At 39.9% G+C, this 22,615-nt stretch overlaps 1 protein-coding gene across 3 annotated transcripts in view; it reads left to right on the plus strand.

Moving 5' to 3' along the window:
* Nucleotides 1-22,615, plus strand: part of TATDN3 (TatD DNase domain containing 3) — a 126,505-nt gene that overhangs the window by 74,730 nt on the left and 29,160 nt on the right. For 2 of the 3 annotated variants that reach the window (XM_053712457.1, XM_053712459.1), the window contains 3 exons: nucleotides 1,080-1,135; nucleotides 5,246-5,358; nucleotides 12,840-12,920. In XM_053712457.1, coding sequence (XP_053568432.1) covers nucleotides 1,080-1,135; nucleotides 5,246-5,358; nucleotides 12,840-12,920 — 250 coding nt within the window. The remainder of the gene's footprint in view (nucleotides 1-1,079; nucleotides 1,136-5,245; nucleotides 5,359-12,839; nucleotides 12,921-22,615) is intronic. The other variant, XM_053712458.1, reaches the window with a different exon arrangement.

The raw sequence follows: 22,615 nt of genomic DNA on the forward strand, positions 1-22,615 counted from the left end.
ATATTTTCATTTCATCATCTTGTTGTGTGTGTCTGTAATTTTTATAAGCTATCTTTTTTGTCTTAACAGCATGTGCTACTTCTTTGGAAAACCAAATTTTTTTCCGCTTTCTTTTACTTTTACAGACATGTCTAATACAGTGTGCGGTTGCATCTAAAATGGCACCTTTCACAAATTCCCACTGTTCTTGAACCCCTGTAATAAGAGTTTTCCCTTTTAAATAGTTTTTTTAGGTATTCTCCCATTAATGACAAATCTGCCGTCCTAAGGTCTAAAACTTTTGTTTTAGTCTGGGTGGACAGTTCCTGCACATGAATACTAAACCAAACAGATTGATGATCACTGGATCCTAAGTTCTCACCTACAGACACATCTGAAACTGTATCACTGTTTGTAAGTATTAGATCTAATATAGCTTTCCGCCTCCACCAAACTTTACAGTAGGCACATTGCATGAGCTGTTGTTGTTCCTAGATTTCACAATAATGACACTGACAGTTCGCCCAGGCAGATCTAATAGGGCAGAAATTTCACAAATGTAAAAGGTGGCATCCTATGGCAATGCCACATTTAAAGTCACTGGGCTCTTCAGTACGACCCATTGTACTGCCTTAACTATGGAGATGTAATGGCTATTTGCAGGATTGTATGCGCCTGTTAGCAATAAGTGTGTCTGATACACCTGAACTCAAGAATTAGTAGGGGTTTCCACATACTTTCGGCCAGATAGTGTATGATATAATCTACAAAATGTTATATTTACACAGTAGAAATGAAGAAATCCTGAATCTTTTGTTATCCTTTTTAGTCTGTATCAGCAGCTAAAGCATTGTGGTGTTATGGGTCCTTATAATATGTGGTAAATAGTTACATGTATCGCATGAAAAACAGAATGGGCTTCCCATGACCAGCAATAGCCTTCAAAGAAAATCTTGTAATCTTTGATACAAGGAATGAAGTTTTATAATCACTTAATCAAAAGTTTAGGGCCATGATACACAACCATTTATTTATGTACCCTCTGATTTTATCATAGGGGTAGATAATTTAATCATAGTATTTTACCCTTTCTCCCCCAGAAATGTTCACTCTCGTTCAGCTGGAAGACCAACTATTAATCTTTTGAAAGAGAAAGGTATGTATGACAACACTAGTCTTTTTTAATAATAACATGTTTTATTGCTAAAGTACCATATTAGAAAAAAAAGTTTATTGTGGAAATAAGAGATTACACAAATTCATAGTACAAGACACCAACAAAACAGTAAACATTAATGAGAGTTCCAAACTCTTATATTTTTTACGGGAAAATATAAATTTGATCTCCAGTTGTAAGAGCTGTGTAAATTACACATTAGTTAGCTTTAGTAAGCATTGAAATGTATATGATAGATTATATAATATTGTAATACTGTATAAAAAGTGTCCAGTGTCCTCATCAGAGCAGTTATATTGTTTTGTTGCAGGGATACTGTTTATTTGCACGTCTTATTGTGTTCAGCAGTACCTCTTGTAAGAATGTTTTACAGGGGTGGAAAGATATCTTATAGTTTACCAGAGTTAATACCAATCAACTTAAAAAAATAATAATAATAAGCGGTCAGAACCTTCTATAGATCTAAATACATATCTTCAAAATCTCGATATACCTAAGATAACCCAAGAGCAAAAAGACTGTCTGGACAGCCCCATATCAGCAACAGATATAAAGACAGCCATTATACAACTATCTGTAGGGAAAAGTCCAGGACCGGATGGGTTTACTGTTAAGTATTATAAACAATTTGCAACTATTCTGACCCTTCATTTGCAAAAAATATTTAACAGCATAGACGACTCCACAAACTTTCCTCCCACTATGCTTGAAGCCCATATTTTGATTATTCCTAAACCGGGGAAGGTATCGGATACACCATCAAACTTCAGACCTATTTCGTTACTGAATGTTGATGTTAAAATTTATGCCAGGATTATTGCAACCTGTATTAATAAAATTTTACCACAATTGATACAGTACACCTGAATTAAGTGGGTTTTGTCCCACACCGAGAGGCAAGGGATAACACCCTCAAAGTAATACATCTACTAGAATATGCCCAAACACACAAAATACCGACGGTTTTATTAGCAATAGACGCCGAAAAGGCATTTGACCGACTGAATTGGTCTTTCCTAAAAGCGACACTTACTAGATTTGGATTTGGACAGACAACAATAGACAGAATTTTAACTTTATACTCAAAACCAACTGCACGCATCAAACTTAATGACTCATTGACAGACCTCATAAACATATACAGTGGAACCCGCCAGGGATGCCCTTTATCCCCGATTTTGTTCGATTTGACCATGGAAGTTTTGGCATCCAAAATCAGACGTAATAAAGATATACAGTGACTAAGGATTGGGAACTCGCATTACAAACTGAATAATGACGTCATGGTAAGCCCTAACCTCACCCTTTCAATCCTTGGAAGCCCTTAAAACGGAGTGTGATTCTTTTAGCATACTCTCATATTACAAAATGAACATGACAAAGTCGGAAATATTGGGAGTTGAGATGCCCGAGACAGAGATGAGACAAATAAGTGAGATTTTCCACTTTGCAATCCAGCGAAAATCTATTAAATACTTAGGAATTTAAATAGCAAGGACCACACAGGAGCTATTTACACTTAACTATCAAAAACTTTTTAAAGAACTACAACTCTATTTACAGAGTTGGAGCCAGAAACATTTGTCATGGCTGGGGCGCATTCATGCCTTCAAAATGACCCAACTGCCTAAAATCTTATATCTGTTCCAGACACTACCGATTACATTGTCTGAATCATATATATCATCCCTTCAAAAGTTAGCATATACATTTATTTGGGGTAATTAACAACTTAGAATCTCCAGGCAAATCATGTTTAGGGATAGTGATAACGGTGGACTGGGCGTTCCAAACTTATTCTTTTACAGAATAGCATCACATCTAACATGAATAATAGACTGGAGCAAGCATGTAGCACACAAGGAATGGATAGTACTGGAGCACGCTCTAACAGAATGTAAAAGCTTGAGTAGCTGTTGTTGGTTACATAAATCTAAAAGACACATGTATCCACAGTCGCCAGGTATCATTGTAGAGACATATAACACATGGAATAAACTACTTAAAGATAGAAAAGAACTCTCTAGCTTACCCTCACCTCTTACACCCCTGGCTTCTAATGTGGATCTGCCACTAATACATAGAATATGCGAGACAGAACACATTAACGTCCACACACACGTACCAGTTTTTGCACTGTTAGATAATGGGAAATTACGCCCGAAAACCAAATTAGCAGACAACTTTCCAATGGTAACACAAAGTTGGTATGGGTATTTCCAAATGTCACCCTTTATCCACAGCCATCCGGACAAGCAAATATTGGTAAGGCCATTATCACCTTTCGAGACATCATGTTACTCCTCAGGTCCCTCAAAAAAAAATCTTTCTATATCTTATAGAGTACTTGTCCCTACATTCCAAAACTCTACCCAAATATACTAAAGTTTTGTAAAGAGAATTAAATACAAACATAGCACCCAAAGACTGGCAAATATTATTTAGACAGATGGGAAAATCGCCTTCATCCATGAGTATCACTGAAACTAACGTGAAAATATTAACTAGGTGGTATCTATACCCAAGTAAGCTTTACAGAATGTTCCCAAACACCACCAAGTTGTGTTGGAGAGGCTGTGCGCAGGAAGGTACGCTGGCGCATATATGGTGGACTTGCCCACTAATCACCCCATAATGGACAGAGATATCAAAAGAAATGGCACGAGCTATAGGACAATCAATAGATCTTGACCCCTTGCTGTTTTTATTTAATAAGCCACCAAAATTAAAATGTCAGATTAGATTTTCACTACTTTACATAATGAATAGTGGCACCAAACAACTTGTCCTGGGGCTGTGGAAGTCAACACTAGTCCCCACGATACAAGAATGGGGTAAAAATGTATCCAGGCTCATAACACTAGAGAAATATTAGTACCAACAGACTAATCGCATGGAACATTACCATTCAATTAAGTGTTTTATTGGGAGGAATATGAGGCATTGGTGAAGAACCAAGGGTGATACACCAATGGCATTATAGATAACAGCTCTCCGTATAACAAAACGCAAAGGGCAAAATTACTTAGGGATATAGTATATTTTTAGGTATAGGATACAGAATAGGCACTCACATGAGGGCAGTTTACCTAGCGGTAAATACAATTAGAAAATGAATCAAGCTCTAGAGAAATGTATATCTAAATAAACAGTGTGGGTGCCCTTGGGCATTGACATTGTAGGGGTGTACACAACATATACTAAGACAAAGAGGTAATATACTGGGGATGCTTTATTTCTTTTATGTTGTAATATGATCCTGTATTATTATTTTTGGTATCTTATTTTATGTTCAGTTTTACTATGATTTTCTATCTCTATGCCTCTTAGCAAATGTAACACCTTATTCTAAATAAAGCTTTTTGAAACCAAAACAAATAATAATAATAATTTATTATTCTATCCCAGCCAAAGAGCAAGGCCAGGGTATATTACTGGGAGTCTGGGCCTGTTGTCAAGGCACTATGGTGTTTCAGATTTATCAAGCCTGGGTCATTTGACTTATTGCAGTTTACTTTCATGCTTAAAGAGATATACAAGAATCAGCTATAACAGTAGAGCAGTTTATTTTGGAATAATAACCCTTGCCCTGTTTGTTCAGCTACTTTTACTTAAAGGGATACTAAACCTACATTTTTGTTAGTTAATTATTTTTTTAATTAGTGGCTGCAGACATTTCTGCTGATTGTCTCATATATGTTGAGCTAATATGACAAATGGTTAGTAATAAAAAAATAAACTGCTCTTTTAATACACAACAGTTGTTTTTTTTACTCATTTATTCATTGCTGTTGCTTTAAGTTATTTCAAATGCATATTATTACCTTTAGCTGTATAACCAGCTATACATTCACTTTTGTATTTATCCTGAATCTACAGATGGTACAGTACCTCAATCACTTGTGGTCTAAAAGTGTATTTTAGTTTATTTATATATATATTAGCTTTATAAACTGCCATGGTATTCTATGTAGCCTCCTTTTCTAGCTTAAGAAATCTCAAGTCAAAGGTTCTAGCAAATACGAGTACATTACAGTTGTATTAAGTATAACAGTGCAAATGTAAAGCAATAACATTTTGACTTTGAAGGTGCAGAGAAAGTCCTGCTACATGCATTTGATGGGAAGCCATCAGTCGCTATGGAGGGAGTTAAAGCTGGTTATTACTTTTCCATTCCACCCTCTATCATTAGAAGTGAGCAGGTAAAGTGCAACTCCTTAAGGAAAATCTATTCAAAATAATTCATACCAAAATGGCTGTCAAGCATACATCTAATAAATATGGGTTGTTCTGTTTGGAACTTTTTTACATTATATATCAATTATATATCACCAGGACTCATTTTCTTCTCCTTCAAGAAGCCCAAATTTTGATGGATATTTGGGTAAAAGGAATTAATGTTTCTTCTGTTAAGTGTGATCAGTCCACGGGTCATCATTACTTCTGGGATATTACTCCTCCCCAACAGGAAGTGCAAGAGGATTCACCCAGCAGAGCTGCATATAGCTCCTCCCCTCTACGTCACTCCCAGTCATTCTCTTGCACCCAACGACTAGATAGGATGTGTGAGAGGACTATGGTGATTATACTTAGTTTTATATCTTCAATCAAAAGTTTGTTATTTTAAAATAGCACCGGAGTGTGTTATTATCTCTCTGGCAGAGTTTGAAGAAGAATCTACCAGAGTTTTTGTTATGATTTTAGCCGGAGTAGTTAAGATCATATTGCTGTTTCTCGGCCATCTGAGGAGAGGTAAACTTCAGATCAGGGGACAGCGGGCAGATGAATCTGCATAGAGGTATGTAGCAGTTTTTATTTTCTGACAATGGAATTGATGAGAAAATCCTGCCATACCGATATAATGTCATGTATGTATACTTTTCACTTCAGTATTCTGGGGAATGGTACTTCACTAGAATTACACTGTAAGAAATACATAAAGCTGTTTAATAACTAGAGATTATGTTTAACGTTTTTGCTGGAATGTAAAATCGTTTTCATTTGCTGAGGTACTGAGTGAATAAATGTTTGGGCACTATTTTTCCACTTGGCAGTTGCTTAATCTGTTTTCTGACAGTTTCTGTTCTCCCTCACTGCTGTGTGTGAGGGGGAGGGGCCGTTTTTTTGGCGCTTTTACTATGCATCAAATATTTCAGTCAGCAACTCATTGTATTCCCTGCATGATCCGGTTCATCTCTACAGAGCTCAGGGGTCTTCAAAACTTATTTTAAGGGAGGTAATTTCTCTCAGCAGAGCTGTGAGAATTATAGTTTGACTGAGATAAAAAACGTTTATTCTGTAATTTGTTTCCTGCTTTCAGAATTTGTTATCTTTGCTAATGGGATTAAACCTTTGCTAAAGTTGTGTTGTTTACAAGGATTGAGGCTATAACTGTTTCAATTTATTAATTTTCAACTGTCATAGATCTTCTGTGCTTCTTAAAGGCACAGTACGTTTTAATATTATTCTAATTGAATTGTATTTCCAAGTTGCAAGTTTATTTGCTAGTGTGTTAAACATGTCTGATTCAGAGGATGATACCTGTGTCATTTGTTGCAATGCCAAAGTGGAGCCCAATAGAAATTTATGTACTAACTGTATTGATGCTACTTTAAATAAAAATCAATCTGTACAAATTGAACAAATTTCACCAAACAACGAGGGGAGAGTTATGCCGACTAACTCGCCTCACGTGTCAGTACCTACATCTCTCGCTCAGAGGGAGGTGCGTGATATTGTAGCGCCGAGTACATCTGGGCGGCCATTACAAATCACATTACAGGATATGGCTACTGTTATGACTGAGGTTTTGGCTAAATTACCAGAACTAAGAGGTAAGCGTGATCACTCTGGGGTGAGAACAGAGTGCGCTGATAATATTAGGGCCATGTCAGACACTGCGTCACAGGTGGCAGAACATGAGGACGGAGAACTTCATTCTGTGGGTGACGGTTCTGATCCAAACAGACTGGATTCAGATATTTCAAATTTTAAATTTAAACTGGAAAACCTCTGTGTATTACTAGGGGAGGTGTTAGCGGCTCTGAATGATTGTAACACAGTTGCAATACCAGAGAAAATGTGTAGGTTGGATAAATATTTTGCGGTACCGACGAGTACTGAGGTTTTTCCTATACCTAAGAGACTTACTGAAATTGTTACTAAGGAGTGGGATAGACCCGGTGTGCCGTTCTCACCCCCTCCGATATTTAGAAAAATGTTTCCAATAGACGCCACCACAAGGGACTTATGGCAAACGGTCCCTAAGGTGGAGGGAGCAGTTTCTACCTTAGCTAAGCGTACCACTATCCCGGTGGAGGATAGCTGTGCTTTTTCAGATCCAATGGATAAAAAGTTAGAGGGTTACCTTAAGAAAATGTTTGTTCAACAAGGTTTTATATTGCAACCCCTTGCATGCATTGCGCCGATCACGGCTGCAGCGGCATTCTGGATTGAGTCTCTGGAAGAGAACATTGGTTCAGCTACTCTGGACGACATTACGGACAGGCTTAGAGTCCTTAAACTAGCTAATTCATTCATTTCGGAGGCCGTAGTACATCTTACTAAACTTACGGCGAAGAATTCAGGATTCGCCATTCAGGCACGCAGGGCGCTGTGGCTAAAATCCTGGTCAGCTGATGTTACTTCTAAGTCTAAATCGCTTAATATACCTTTCAAAGGGCAGACCTTATTCGGGCCCGGGTTGAAAGAGATTATCGCTGACATTACAGGAGGTAAAGGCCATGCCCTGCCTCAGGACAAAGCCAAAGCCAAGACTAGACAGTCTAATTTTCGTTCCTTTCGTAATTTCAAAGCAGGAGCAGCATCAACTTCCTCTGCACCAAAACAGGAAGGAGCTGTTGCTCGCTACAGACAAGGCTGGAAACCTAACCAGTCCTGGAACAAGGGCAAGCAGACTAGGAAACCTGCTGCTGCCCCTAAAACAGCATGAATTGAGGGCCCCCGATCCGGGATCGGATCTAGTGGGGGGCAGACTTTCTCTCTTCGCCCAGGCTTGGGCAAGAGATGTTCAGGATCCCTGGGCGCTAGAGATAATATCTCAGGGATACCTTCTGGACTTCAAATACTCTCCTCCAAGAGAGAGATTTCATCTGTCAAGATTGTCAACAATCCAGACAAAGAAAGAGGCGTTTCTACGCTGCGTACAAGAGCTCTTGTTAATGGGAGTAATCCATCCAGTTCCACGATCAGAACAGGGACAGGGGTTTTACTCAAATCTGTTTGTGGTTCCCAAAAAAGAGGGAACTTTCAGACCAATCCTGGACTTAAAGATCCTAAACAAATTCCTAAGAGTTCCATCGTTCAAGATGGAGACTATTCGGACAATTTTACCTATGATCCAAGAAGGTCAGTACATGACCACTGTAGATTTAAAAGATGCTTACCTTCACATACCGATTCACAAAGATCATTATCGGTACCTAAGGTTTGCCTTCCTAGACAGGCATTACCAGTTTGTGGCTCTTCCATTCGGATTGGCTACAGCTCCAAGAATCTTCACAAAGGTTCTGGGTGCTCTTCTGGCGGTACTAAGACCGCGGGGAATCTCGGTAGCTCCATACCTAGACGACATTCTGATACAAGCTTCAAGCTTTCAAACTGCCAAGTCTCATACAGAGTTAGTGCTGGCATTTCTAAGGTCACATGGATGGAAGGTGAACGAAAAGAAAAGTTCACTCGTTCCACTCACAAGAGTTCCCTTCCTGGGGACTCTTATAGATTCTGTAGAAATGAAGATTTACCTGACAGAGGACAGGCTAACAAGACTTCAAAGTGCTTGCCGCACCCTTCATTCCATTCAACACCCGTCAGTGGCTCAATGCATGGAGGTAATCGGCTTAATGGTAGCGGCAATGGACATAGTACCCTTTGCACGCTTACACCTCAGACCACTGCAACTGTGCATGCTAAGTCAGTGGAATGGGGATTACTCAGACTTATCCCCTTCTCTGAATCTAGATCAAGAGACCAGAAATTCTCTTCTATGGTGGCTTTCTCGGCCACATCTGTCCAGGGGGATGCCATTCAGCAGACCAGACTGGACAATTGTAACAACAGACGCCAGCCTTCTAGGTTGGGGTGCCGTCTGGAATTCTCTGAAGGCTCAGGGACAATGGAGTCAGGAGGAGAGTCTCCTGCCAATAAACATTCTGGAATTGAGAGCAGTTCTCAATGCCCTTCTGGCTTGGCCCCAGTTGACAACTCGGGGGTTCATCAGGTTTCAGTCGGACAACATCACGACTGTAGCTTACATCAACCATCAGGGAGGGACAAGAAGCTCCCTAGCTATGATGGAAGTATCAAAGATAATTCGCTGGGCAGAGTCTCACTCTTGCCACCTGTCAGCAATCCACATCCCGGGAGTGGAGAACTGGGAGGCGGATTTCTTAAGTCGTCAGACTTTTCATCCGGGGGAGTGGGAACTTCATCCGGAGGTCTTTGCCCAAATACTTCGACGTTGGGGCAAACCAGAGATAGATCTCATGGCGTCTCGACAGAACGCCAAGCTTCCTCGTTACGGGTCCAGATCCAGGGATCCAGGAGCAGTCCTGATAGATGCTCTGACAGCACCTTGGGACTTCAGGATGGCTTACGTGTTTCCACCCTTCCCGTTGCTTCCTCGATTGATTGCCAGAATCAAACAAGAGAGAGCATCAGTGATTCTAATAGCACCTGCGTGGCCACGCAGGACTTGGTATGCAGACCTGGTGGACATGTCATCCTGTCCACCTTGGTCTCTACCTCTGAATCAGGACCTTCTGATACAGGGTCCCTTCAAACATCAAAATCTAACTTCTCTGAAGCTGACTGCTTGGAAATTGAACGCTTGATTTTATCAAGACGTGGGTTTTCTGAGTCAGTTATTGATACCTTAATACAGGCTAGGAAACCTGTTACCAGAAAGATTTACCATAAGATATGGCGTAAATACCTATATTGGTGCGAATCCAAAGGTTACTCTTGGAGTAAGGTTAGGATTCCTAGGATATTGTCTTTTCTACAAGAAGGTTTAGAAAAGGGTTTATCTGCTAGTTCTTTAAAGGGACAGATCTCAGCTCTGTCCATTCTGTTACACAAACGTCTGTCAGAAGTTCCTGACGTCCAGGCTTTTTGTCAGGCTTTGGCCAGGATTAAGCCTGTGTTTAAAACTGTTGCTCCACCATGGAGTTTAAACCTTGTTCTTAATGTTTTACAGGGCGTTCCGTTTGAACCCCTTCATTCCATTGATATAAAGTTGTTATCTTGGAAAGTTCTATTTTTAATGGCTATTTCCTCGGCTCGAAGAGTCTCTGAATTATCAGCCTTACATTGTGATTCTCCTTATTTGATTTTTCATTCGGATAAGGTAGTCCTGCGTACTAAACCTGGGTTCTTACCTAAGGTAGTTACTAACAGGAATATCAATCAAGAGATTGTTGTTCCTTCTTTATGCCCAAATCCTTCTTCAAAGAAGGAACGTCTACTGCACAACCTGGATGTAGTCCGTGCTCTAAAATTTTACTTACAGGCAACTAAGGAATTTCGACAAACGTCTTCTCTGTTTGTCATTTACTCTGGGCAGAGGAGAGGTCAAAAAGCTTCCGCTACCTCTCTTTCTTTTTGGCTTCGTAGCATAATTCGTTTAGCTTATGAGACTGCTGGACAGCAGCCTCCTGAAAGAATTACAGCTCATTCTACTAGAGCTGTGGCTTCCACTTGGGCCTTCAAGAATGAGGCCTCTGTTGAACAGATTTGCAAGGCTGCAACTTGGTCTTCGCTTCATACTTTTTCCAAATTTTACAAATTTGACACTTTTGCTTCATCGGAGGCTATTTTTGGGAGAAAGGTTCTTCAGGCAGTGGTTCCTTCTGTATAAAGAGCCTGCCTATCCCTCCCGTCATCCGTGTACTTTTGCTTTGGTTTTGGTATCCCAGAAGTAATGATGACCCGTGGACTGATCACACTTAACAGAAGAAAACATAATTTATGCTTACCTGATAAATTCCTTTCTTCTGTAGTGTGATCAGTCCACGGCCCGCCCTGTTTTTAAGGCAGGTAAATATTTTTTAATTTATACTCCAGTCACCACTTCACCCTTGGCTTTTCCTTTCTCGTTGGTCCTTGGTCGAATGACTGGGAGTGACGTAGAGGGGAGGAGCTATATGCAGCTCTGCTGGGTGAATCCTCTTGCACTTCCTGTTGGGGAGGAGTAATATCCCAGAAGTAATGATGACCCGTGGACTGATCACACTACAGAAGAAAGGAATTTATCAGGTAAGCATAAATTATGTTTTCTACTACACAAACATTATAGAAACATCCAGTGCATTCATCATATGGACACTTACCACAATTTTTGTAGCATTGTTTTGTAGTATCTTCTCATCTCCTCGGCTAAAGATAGTTAGGGACAGATATATAGCAGAATTAGATTTGTGCAGATATAATTCTCAGAATTGGAAAACCCACAATTCTATAAGTAATACATTGATAATGAAAGTATATTGCATAGATTTTTGTTTTTTTTACTATACATAATAATCTTTTTATATTACAACCCAAGGTGTTTTATCTCCCTATCTTTTCATTCATTTAGTTTTATTGATATACAGATTATTTTTCTTTAGTAATATTTAGTGTTTGCTGCTTTGCTAAGAAAAGCCTCTCATACTTATCTGACTTTTTATATTACTTCAATGTTGGCAAAGAAGCTGCTATGCTTTCTTTTACACTGAATAGTGGTTGGGGATGGAAGGGTTTTATGCTTCTGTATTGCAAGCACTGAAATGTTCCGTTACAAATAAAGCTACTTGTAACATTAAAGGGACATTAACACAAGGTACATTTTATAAGCATAGTTATTCCCCACCTGACCTGCGCTCCACTTAGAATTTAATACCAGCGCACACAAATGTGCATAGAGCACACTTCCATAGGCTCCAATGGGAGCCTCATTCTCATGCCGTGAGACATGGCATTAAAACCTAAACGCAGCGAATGGGGTAAGTCGTGCAGCAATGGGCAGCAAATTGAAATATATATTTATATGAATATATACATATGTATTTATGTGCTAATATGTGTATATACACATATAAACACATACATATATATCTATATAAGCATATACATACTGTATATATTTACTGGGAACACTCAGTTCCCCATAGACCGCAATCTAAAGGCACTTTTCAGTGCCGTTTTTTTCTAACACCCAGCACCCGCCAAATTTAACCCCTAAAAACTGCTTCATGCAGTTTAAAAAAAAAAATAGCTAATATTTTTTATTTTAGAAAATTAACTACACACTGTATTTTGGGGACAATTGGGCCACATTTAGAAAACCAAACAGAGATCTGATCTCTGGTTAATTTTTGGAGCGCTAATTGTTACTGCAAGCTTACAGTAGTAATAACCAGCCACTTGTAATGGCTGGTTAATTATCATGCGCCCATAAACGGGCGAATTTGCCCGTTTATGGGTGCACAATAAATTAGCACTCCACTTGTAATCCAGCCCTTAGTGTTTAATGTCCATTTTAACAAAATAAACTTATTGTAGAATTTATAGGATATTATATAGTCATGAAACAGCTGGGTTGTTAAGTGGTCAAATTAAGAATTGCTGTATTAATTGCCACAAAATTGTATTTTTTTTATTTATTTTTCCGGATATGTTTAAGAAGCAGAAACTAGTGAAACAGCTGCCCCTGGAAAACATTTGCTTGGAAACGGACTCTCCTGCCTTAGGCCCTGAAAAACAGGTATGGTGCTAGGAGACCGCTAAACTTGTATCCTGTGTTACTGCGAACCATTCCCTTGTGATCTCATCATGACTGTGAGCATTGCATTATATTAGGTGCTTTAACCTCATTTCTAATATAACACCAAAGTCCTTGGAAGGGGATAACAAGAAGGCACCATATTGTGTGACCCATAAACAAAACTGGCAAAAAGTCTTCGGTGGATAGACTCGGCACACACTTGAGCTTAAAGGGATATGAAACCCAACATTTTTCTTTCATGATTCAGATATAACGTGATTTTAAACAACTTTCTAATTTACTTCTATTATCAATTTTTCTTTGAATCTTCGTATCTTTTGTTGAAAAGCAGGGACATATGCTTAGGAGACGGCCCATTTGTGGAGCACTAAATGGAAGAAATGTTTGCAAGAATGTTATCCATTTGCAAGGACACTATTTCCTACCATGTAGTGCTCCAGATGCCTACCTAGGTATCTCTTCAACACAGGGAGCAAATTTGATAATAGAAGTAAATTGGAAACTTTTTTTTTAAATTGTATGCTCTATCTGAATAACAAAAGAAAATTGCAAAAGAAAAGTGCTGCCACTCAGGCAAAGACCGGTTCCCCAAGGTCTCCACACCCGGTCTCCAACTCCAAAAAAACTTTAACAGCAACTTGGTCATAGAAAGTTCAGTATAAAATGTAATAAAAACAATATAAAAAGCACGGGATCATCCTTACAAAGGAGTCCCTATATGCAACGCGTTTCTAAGCGGTCTATCCGCCGTTTCACCAGGCATCCTATTTTCATCAAATGCCTTTTGTGCCCTTCCCAGCCCAATGCCTTGAAATATGCAATATAATTTTTAAACAATTTAAATGTGCTCTTTATGTTTTGTTTTTAATAAAAATACTTGAAGTTCATATGTTCTACACTTCAAAGAAAATGTTCTTTTAATTTTTAAAGGGACAGTCTACACCATAGTCATCTTAAAGTCTTACCTTACATTAAGCTGCAAATAACCTCCTTCACCCTTTCTATATCATGCAGCAGGAACAGTAAAAAAGTTATTTCTTTTGCAAGATGTACCGAGTCCATCCTTACTTGTGGGATATTATCCTTCCTAACAGGAAGTGGCAAAGAGAGCACCCACAGCAGAGCTGTCTATATAGCTCCCCCCTTAACTCCACCTCCCAGTCATTCTCTTTGCCGGCTCTAAGCAGGAAGGGTAAAGTGAAAGAGGTGATAAACTGTTAGTTTTTATTTTTCTTCAAGCAAGAGTTTGTTATTTTTAAATGATACCGGTGTGTACTATTTACTCTCAGGCAGGAGATAGATGAAGATTTCTGCCTAAGAGGATGATGATTTTAGCATTTGTAACTAAGGTCCACTGCTGTTCCCACAGAAGCTGAGGAGTACAGGAAAACTTCAGTGTGAGGAACGGTTTCTTGCTATACAGCAATGAGGTATGTTCAGTAATTTTTTCTGGAAAGACTGTGATAATTCAGAAAGGCTGACAGTATCCCCATGAGGGGAAGGGTAAGCAGTAATCCTAGTCTGTTAAGGGGCATTACTAGCTTGCATAAAGGGCTAAACGTATGAGACACTCAGTTTGAAGGTTATATAGCAAACGTTTGTGTGTTCTGGGAGTACTAGTTATATTACTTTAAGGGACAACTGTATTGAGGGTACACTTGGCTTTTTGGGGTTTTTATAACCCACATGGCTGTAAAAACGCTTGGTAGATTTTCCTGAAGGCCTCAGTAACATCGAGTGAGATGGGCGGGGCCTATTTTTGCGCCTCAGTTGCGCAGTTGTTTTCTATAGACAAGCAGCAAGCTACTACACCGGAGGGTCCTGGTGAAATTCTTGGGCCTAATCGAAGCTTTATCCCTGCATTATCAATCCCTAAGGGCAGGTAGGCGCCACAGCAGAGCTGTAGCAAGGTGCTGACAGGGGTTTTACCGGTCTTTGACACTTTGTCAATCCGGTTTTCATATTTGGGGGTTAATTGTTAAAATTGCTTGTGGTTCAATATTACTAAAGCTTTGTGAGTCTACTGCAAAAATTTCGGAAAATTTCAGGTAATTTTAAGCAGTTTTGCAGTTTGTGTATGCCTTTTTTTTCTCTTAAAGGCACAGTACCGTTTTTGAAAATTGTTGTTTTTGCATTAAATAAAGTGTTTTTCAAGCTTGCTTGTCTCAATACTAGCCTGTTTAACATGTCTGACATTGAGGAAGCTCATTGCTCAATTTGTTTAGAAGCCATTGTGGAACCCCCTTCTTAGAATGTATCCCACTTGTACTGATATGTCTATACATTGCAAACAGTATATTTTGACTTATAGGAGTTTGGAACTGGGTGATTCTCAGACAGAAGGAAATCAGGTTTTGCCATCTAGTTCTCCCCAAGTGTCACAACCAGTAACGCCCGCACAAGTGACGCCAAGTACCTCTAGTGTGTCTAATTCTTTCAGCTTGCAAGATATGGCCTCAGTTATGAATACTACCCTCACAGAGTTTTTATCTAAACTGCCAGGGTTGCAAGGGAAACGTAGTAGCTCTGGGTTAAGAACAAATGCTGAGCCTTCTGACGCTTTAGTAGCCGTATCCGATATACCCTCACAATGTTCAGAGGTAGGGATGAGGGATTTGCTATCTGAGGGAGAGATTTCTGATTCAGGAAAAATGTTCTCTCAGACAGATTCAGATATGACTGCATTTAAATTTAGGCTAGAACACCTCCGCTTATTGCTCAGGGAGGTCTTAGCAACTCTGGATGATTGTGACCCTATTGTAGTTCCAGAGAAATTGTGTAAAATGGACAAATATTTAGAGGTCCCTGTTTACACTGATGTTTTTCCGGTCCCTAAGAGGATTTCGGACATTGTTACTAAGGAGTGGGATAGACCAGGTATTCCGTTCGCTCCCCCTCCTGTTTTTAAGAAAATGTTTCCCATATCTGACACCATGCAGGACTCATGGCGGACGGTCCCTAAGGTGGAGGGAGCTATTTCTACTCTGGCTAAACGTACAACTATACCTATTGAGGACAGTTGTGCTTTCAAAGATCCTATGGATAAAAAATTAGAGGGTCTCCTAAAGAAAATTTTTGTTCATCAGGGTTTTCTTCTCCAGCCTATAGCGTGCATTGTTCTTGTAACCACTGCAGCTGCCTTTTGGTTTGAGGCTCTGGAAGAGGCTCTTCAGATGGAGACTCCATTAGATGATATTATGGATAGAATTAGGGCTCTTAAGCTAGCTAATTCTGTCATTACAGATGCTGCTTTTCATCTGGCTAAATTAGCGGCAAAGAATTCAGGTTTTGCCATTTTAGCGCGTAGAGCGTTATGGCTTAAGTCCTGGTCTGCAGATGTGTCATCAAAATTTAAGCTTTTGACCATCCCTTTCAAAGGTAAGACCCTATTCGGTCCTGAACTGAAAGAGATTATTTCAGATATCACTGGAGGGAAGGGTCATGCCCTCCCTCAGGATAAGTCAAATAAGACGAGGACCAAACAAAATAATTTTCGTTCCTTTCGGAACTTCAAAGGTGGTCCCGCTTCCTCTTCCTCTGCTGCAAAGCAACAGGGGAACTTTGCTCAATCCAGGCCAGTCTGGAGACCTAACCAGGCTTGGAACAAGGGTAAACAGGCCAAGAAGCCTGCCGCTGCCACCAAGACAGCATGAAGGGGTAGCCCCCGATACAGGACCGGATCTAGTAGGGGGCAGACTCTCTCTTTGCTCATGCCTGGGCAAGAGACGTTCAGGACTCCAGGGGTATTTTCTAGATTTCAAAGATTCTCCTCCAAGGGGGAGATTCCATCTTTCTCAGTTGTCTGTAAACCAGACAAAAAGAGAGGCGTTTGTACGCTGTGTAGAAGACCTTTTTACCATGGGAGTGATCTGCCCAGTTCCGAAAGCAGAACAGGGGCAGGGGTTCTACCCCAATCTGTTTGTGGTTCCCAAAAATGAGGGAACCTTTAGACCAATTTTAGATCTCAAGATCCTAAACCAATTCCTAAGAGTCCCATCCTTCAAGAGGGAGACCATTCGGACTATTTTACCAATGATCCAGGAGGGTCAATATATGACCACCGTGGACTTAAAGGATGCGTATCTACACATTCCTATCCACAAAGATCATCACCAATGCCTCAGGTTTGCCTTTCTGGACAAGCATTACCAGTTTGTGGCTCTTCCCTTCGGGTTGTCCACGGCGCCATGGATCTTCACAAAGGTGCTAGGGTCCCTTCTGGCGGTCCTAAGGCCGCGGGGCATAGCAGTGGCACCTTATCTAGACAACATCCTAATTCAAGCGTCGACTTTCCAACTAGCCAAGTCTCACATGGACTTAGTGTTGGCCTTTCTAAGATCTCATGGGTGGAAGGTGAACGTAGAAAAGAGTTCTCTTTCCCCTCTCACAAGAGTTTCATTTCTAGGGACTCTGATAGACTTGGTGGACATGAAAATATTTCTGACGGAGGTCAGGAAATCAAAGATTTTGACCACCTGCCGAGCTCTTCATTCCATTCCTCGACCGTCAGTGGCTCAGTGTATGGAGGTAATCGGACTAATGGTAGCGGCAATGGACATAGTTCCATATGCTCGCTTACATCTCAGACCACTGCAACTATCCATTCTCAGTGGAATGGGGATTATGCAGATTTATCTCCTCAGATAAATCTGGATCAAGAGACTAGAGACTCTCTTCTTTGGTGGTTGTCACAGGATCACCTGTCCCGGGGAATGTGTTTCCGCAGGCCAGCGTGGGTTATAGTGACGACAGACGCCAGCCTCCTGGGCTAGGGTGCAGTCTGGAATTCCCTGAAAGCACAGGGTTTGTGGACTCAGGAGGAGGCCCTCCTACCGATAAATATTCTGGAATTAAGAGCGATATTCAATGCTCTTCAGGCGTGGCCTCAGCTGGCTTCGGCCAGATTCATCAGATTTCAGTCGGACAACATCACGACTGTGGCTTATATCAATCATCAGGGGGGAATAAGGAATTCCTTAGCGATGATAGAAGTTTCAAGAATAATTAGATGGGCAGAGGCTCACTCTTGCCATCTGTCAGCGATCTATATCCCAGGGGTAGAGAACTAGGAGGCAGATTTTCGAAGTCGTCAGACTTTTCATCCGGGGGAGTGGGAACTCCATCCGGAGGTGTTTGCTCAACTGGTTCAGCTATGGGGCACACCAGAATTGGATCTGATGGCGTCTCGTCAGAATGCCAAACTTCCTCGTTACGGATCCAGTGCAAGGGATCCTCAGGCAGTACTGATAGATGCTCTAGCAGTACCCTGGTCGTTCAACCTGGCTTATGTGTTTCCACCTTTCCCTCTCCTTCCGCGTTTGATTGCTAGAATCAAACAGGAGAGAGCTTTGGTGATCTTGATAGCGCCTGCGTGGCCACGCAGGACTTGGTATGCAGACCTGGTGGACATGTCATCTCTGCCACCATGGACTCTGCCACTGAGACAGGATCTTTTGATTCAAGGTCCATTCAAGCATCCAAATCTAATTTCTCTGCAACTGACTGCTTGGAGATTTTTAACGCTTGATTTTATCAAAGGGGGGTTTCTCTGAGTCGGTCATAGATACCTTGATTCAGGCTCGAAAGCCTATCACCAGGAAGATCTATCATAAGATATGGCGTAAATATATATCTTTTTTGGTGCGAATCCAAAGGCTACTCATGGAGTAAAATCAGGATTCCTAGGATTTTGTCTTTTCTCCAAGAGGGATTGGAGAAAGGATTGTCAGCTAGTTCCTTAAAAGGACAGATATCTGCTCTGTCTATTCTGTTGCACAAGCGTCTGGCAGATGTCCCAGACATTTGTTTTTTTTTTGTCAGGCTTTAGCTAGAATTAAGCCTGTGTTTAAACCTGTTGCTCCACCATGGAGTCTAAATTTAGATCTTAAAGTTCTGTTCCTAGTTGCTATCTCTTCGGCTAGAAGAGTTTCTGAACTATCTGCATTACAATGCGACTCGCCTTATCTTGTTTTCCATGCTGATAAGGTGGTTTTGCGTACCAAACCTGGGTTCCTCCCTAAGGTTGTTACTAACAGGAATATCAATCAGGAAATTGTTGTTCCTTCTCTGTGTCCTAATCCTTCTTCTAAGAAGGAACATCTGTTGCACAACTTGGACGTAGTTCGTGCTTTGAAGCTTTATTTTTAGGCAACCAAAGATTTTCGTCAAACATCTTCTTTGTTGTCTATTCTGGAAAGCGTAGGGGTCAAAAGGCTACGGCTGCCTCTCTTTCCTTTTGGCTGAAAAGCATTATCCGTTTGGCTTATGAGACTGCTGGACAGCAGCCTCCTGAAAGGATTACAGATCACTCTACTAGAGTGGTAGCTTCCACATAGGCTTTTAAAAATGATGCTTCTGTTGAACAGATTTGTAAGGCTGCGACTTGGTCTTCGCTTCATACCTTTTCTAAATTTTACAAATTTGATACTTTTGCTTCTTCGGAGGTATTTTTGGGAGAAAGGTTTTGCAAGCAGTGGTGCCTTCCGTTTAGGTTCCTGTCGTGTCCCTCCCTTCATCCGTGTCCTAAAGCTTTCGTATTGGTATCCCACAAGTAAGGATGAAACCGTGGACTCGGTACATCTTGCAAAAGAAAACAAAATTTATGCTTACCTGATAAATTTCTTTCTTTTGCGATGTACCGAGTCCACAGCCCACCCTGTCTATTCAAGACAGATAGTATTTTTTATTGAAAACTTCAGTCACCTCTGCACCTTATAGTTTCTTCTTTTTCTTCCTTGGCCTTTGGTGGAATAACTGGGGGTGGAGTTAAGGGGGGAGCTATATAGACAGCTCTGCTGTGGGTGCTATCTTTGCCACTTCCTGTTAGGAAGGATAATATCCCACAAGTAAGGATGAAACCGTGGACTCGGTACATCGCAAAAGAAAGAAATTTATCAGGTAAGCATAAATTTTGTTTTTAAAATTAATATTGTTTCTGGCCAGTTTGAAATGGCTGCCAAGCTCAGCCCACTGATAATGTCACAATCTGGGCTGAATCTAGGCACTCTGCTGAAAAGCATTCAGAGTCTGTTAAATCCAAACTAGTGAGTCTTTTGTGATTGGATACCAGATCGTGATGTAATCAGTGGGCAGAGCTTGACAGCCATTTCAAAGTGGCCAGAAACAATATTATATTATAAAAGAAGTCCTGATTGACTAACGGTTAGCTCAAACCGTTTAACCTAGGAACGTGAAATTTGGAAGGTACGTTTTTTTTATGACGTAGGCACCCACTAAGGAAGGATTTTTGGAAATTACGTCCCTAAGGGGGTGAAAAAGGGGGTTGAACTTTTTATGAGGATACCTATATCTCAAAAAACCACAATGTTACATACGTGAAAATTGGTATTTAGATTCTCCTTGAAAAATAAAGAAACCCGTGTTTTACCATTTCCACAAAATCCACTTAAGGCTGGTTAAAAGGGGGGGGGGGCTGATTTATGAGTTTACCTATATCTCAAAAACCGACGATGTTACAGACTTAAAAATTGTTATTTTGATTCTCCTTGAAAAATAAAAAAACATGTGTTTGACACAAAATAGTGGAGAGAAAAAAGCCAAATCTGACACATTCCATGCAAAATGGACTGGACAAAATTATTGGCACCTTCTCAAAATTGTTAGAAATAATTGCATTCCAAGTTTGTGATGCTCCTGTAATTTGTAATTAAACTCACCTGTATCAATTAATCTGGTAGTGTATTCATAGAGCAACCAGAAAAAAAGAAAGGAACATATGACAACACATCATGATGTATAGATCTATATATATTCATGTAGATATATAATTTTATAGAAATATATATTTAAAAATAAAAAGAACATAGCAATTTGAAATATTCCTAACACACCATCAGCTTTAGCACAGTTGGCCTAGTGCACCTTCGGGTTAGCATTCGACAAAAAAGAAAATTAACATGGTAAGATTTAAAGTACTGCTTAGAAGCATGTTTCTTACATATGTTTTTCATTTAAAAAAGCACTGTGTGTTTAAAGATATAAGTGGATGAACTGAAAGGACAGAAAACCACCATTGAAGTATAAGGGGATTTTGGAAATAAATAATTTGATATTTTTTTCTAAAGGATTGTGATCGACCCCCAGGTGTTCTACATAGTGGAGTATAACCTACAGGTATTTTTCCAAATTCTAGGGAGATATATATATATATATATGTGTATATATATATATATAATATTTATTTCTAATGACACAGTGAGTCCATGGATCATCTACCCCACAAGTTCCGAATTTCTTCTACTGGGAATACTATCTGGTGTCAGCAGGGCAGGTAGGCACCTCAGCTAAGCTGAGGTGTAGAGGTTGTCCGGAGTGTTTTGTATCAGTTTAGCTATTTCTTGCTGCAAAAAATAAAAAAGTTACGTTTAAAATTTAAAGAGACAGTAACTTTTTTTGTGTTTTAATTTTTATCTAAAATTTAAGTTTATTTAGTTGTATTTTGTTCCATTGTGAGTTAAGATGGACCAAGAGGCCCTGCAAAATGTTACTTGTTCTTTATGTTTTGATGCTAATGTGGAACCACCAATCCCTTTCTGTTCCTCATGTATTGAGAGAACTTTCAATTATAGGGATAGACTTTTTTCGGAGCCAACATTGTCTAAGGCAGATGCTGTTCAGGAGTCTAATGACAATGTTCAATATATGCCGCAGCTTTCTCCTCGTGTCCCAAATTTTATCGCCCACACATGCAGTGCCCTGCGCTTCCTCTCTAACTCCGCCTGGCGTTACATTGCAAGACATCGCTAGTCTCATGTCCTCTGCAGTTAAAAAACAGTAATTAAAACAGTTGTTAAAAACAATGGTAAGGTGGAGTGTTGTGCTGATACACTCACAAAGTGCAAATAGCAATTGGATCCAAGGGGTGGAAAACTAAAATGGTGAAATCCACATTTGCTTGTGGATACACAAATAAACAAAATATGTAAGCAACATAAAAATGTATGCGACTTAAATGTGCAACATGATAGTGCAAATGTTGTGCAACATAAGTGAGAGTAATTGTGATCACTATGTGTATAAAAGATAAGGAAAAAACGATTCACATCAAAAATGCAAAAAATCACAATAAATATAATATATTAAAAAGTCCCAATGACACTGCAGTGCAAAAAATAACAATAAATCACATGTGAATAACTGCCATTGAGTGGCAAATGTGGAAAAAGGGTGGTATACCCAAGGCAAAAAAGAGGAAATCCAGTGAAAAAACAAAAATAAAAATAAAAATAAAAAACCAGGTACAAAAATGATGTTCAACAAAAGATAAAAAAGAACAAAAAAGAACAAAAAGAGTATTGTAATCCAAAAAACAGTAAATTAAAAGGAAATCACATGAAGGAACCTGGAATCCTGAGGGGAAGAGTTCCCAGGCGAATCCTAACAACGGTCAGCTCTTAGTCCAATGTCCTAGAGATGTCCCTGTAAAAAAAGAAGTACCATAGCGTAACAAGTCCTCAAAGTGGTTAAAATACTTGGAATAATGCTTACCAACAGGTCTACGCGTTTCGGCCCCAAAATAAGGCCTTTATCAAGACTATTTTGGGGCCGAAACGCGTAGACCTGTTGGTAAGCATTATTCCAAGTATTTTAACCACTTTGAGGACTTGTTACGCTATGGTACTTCTTTTTTTACAGGGACATCTCTAGGACATTGG

The sequence above is a fragment of the Bombina bombina genome, chromosome 4 (assembly GCF_027579735.1).
Source record: "Bombina bombina isolate aBomBom1 chromosome 4, aBomBom1.pri, whole genome shotgun sequence".
NCBI classification, from domain to species: Eukaryota; Metazoa; Chordata; class Amphibia; order Anura; family Bombinatoridae; genus Bombina; species Bombina bombina.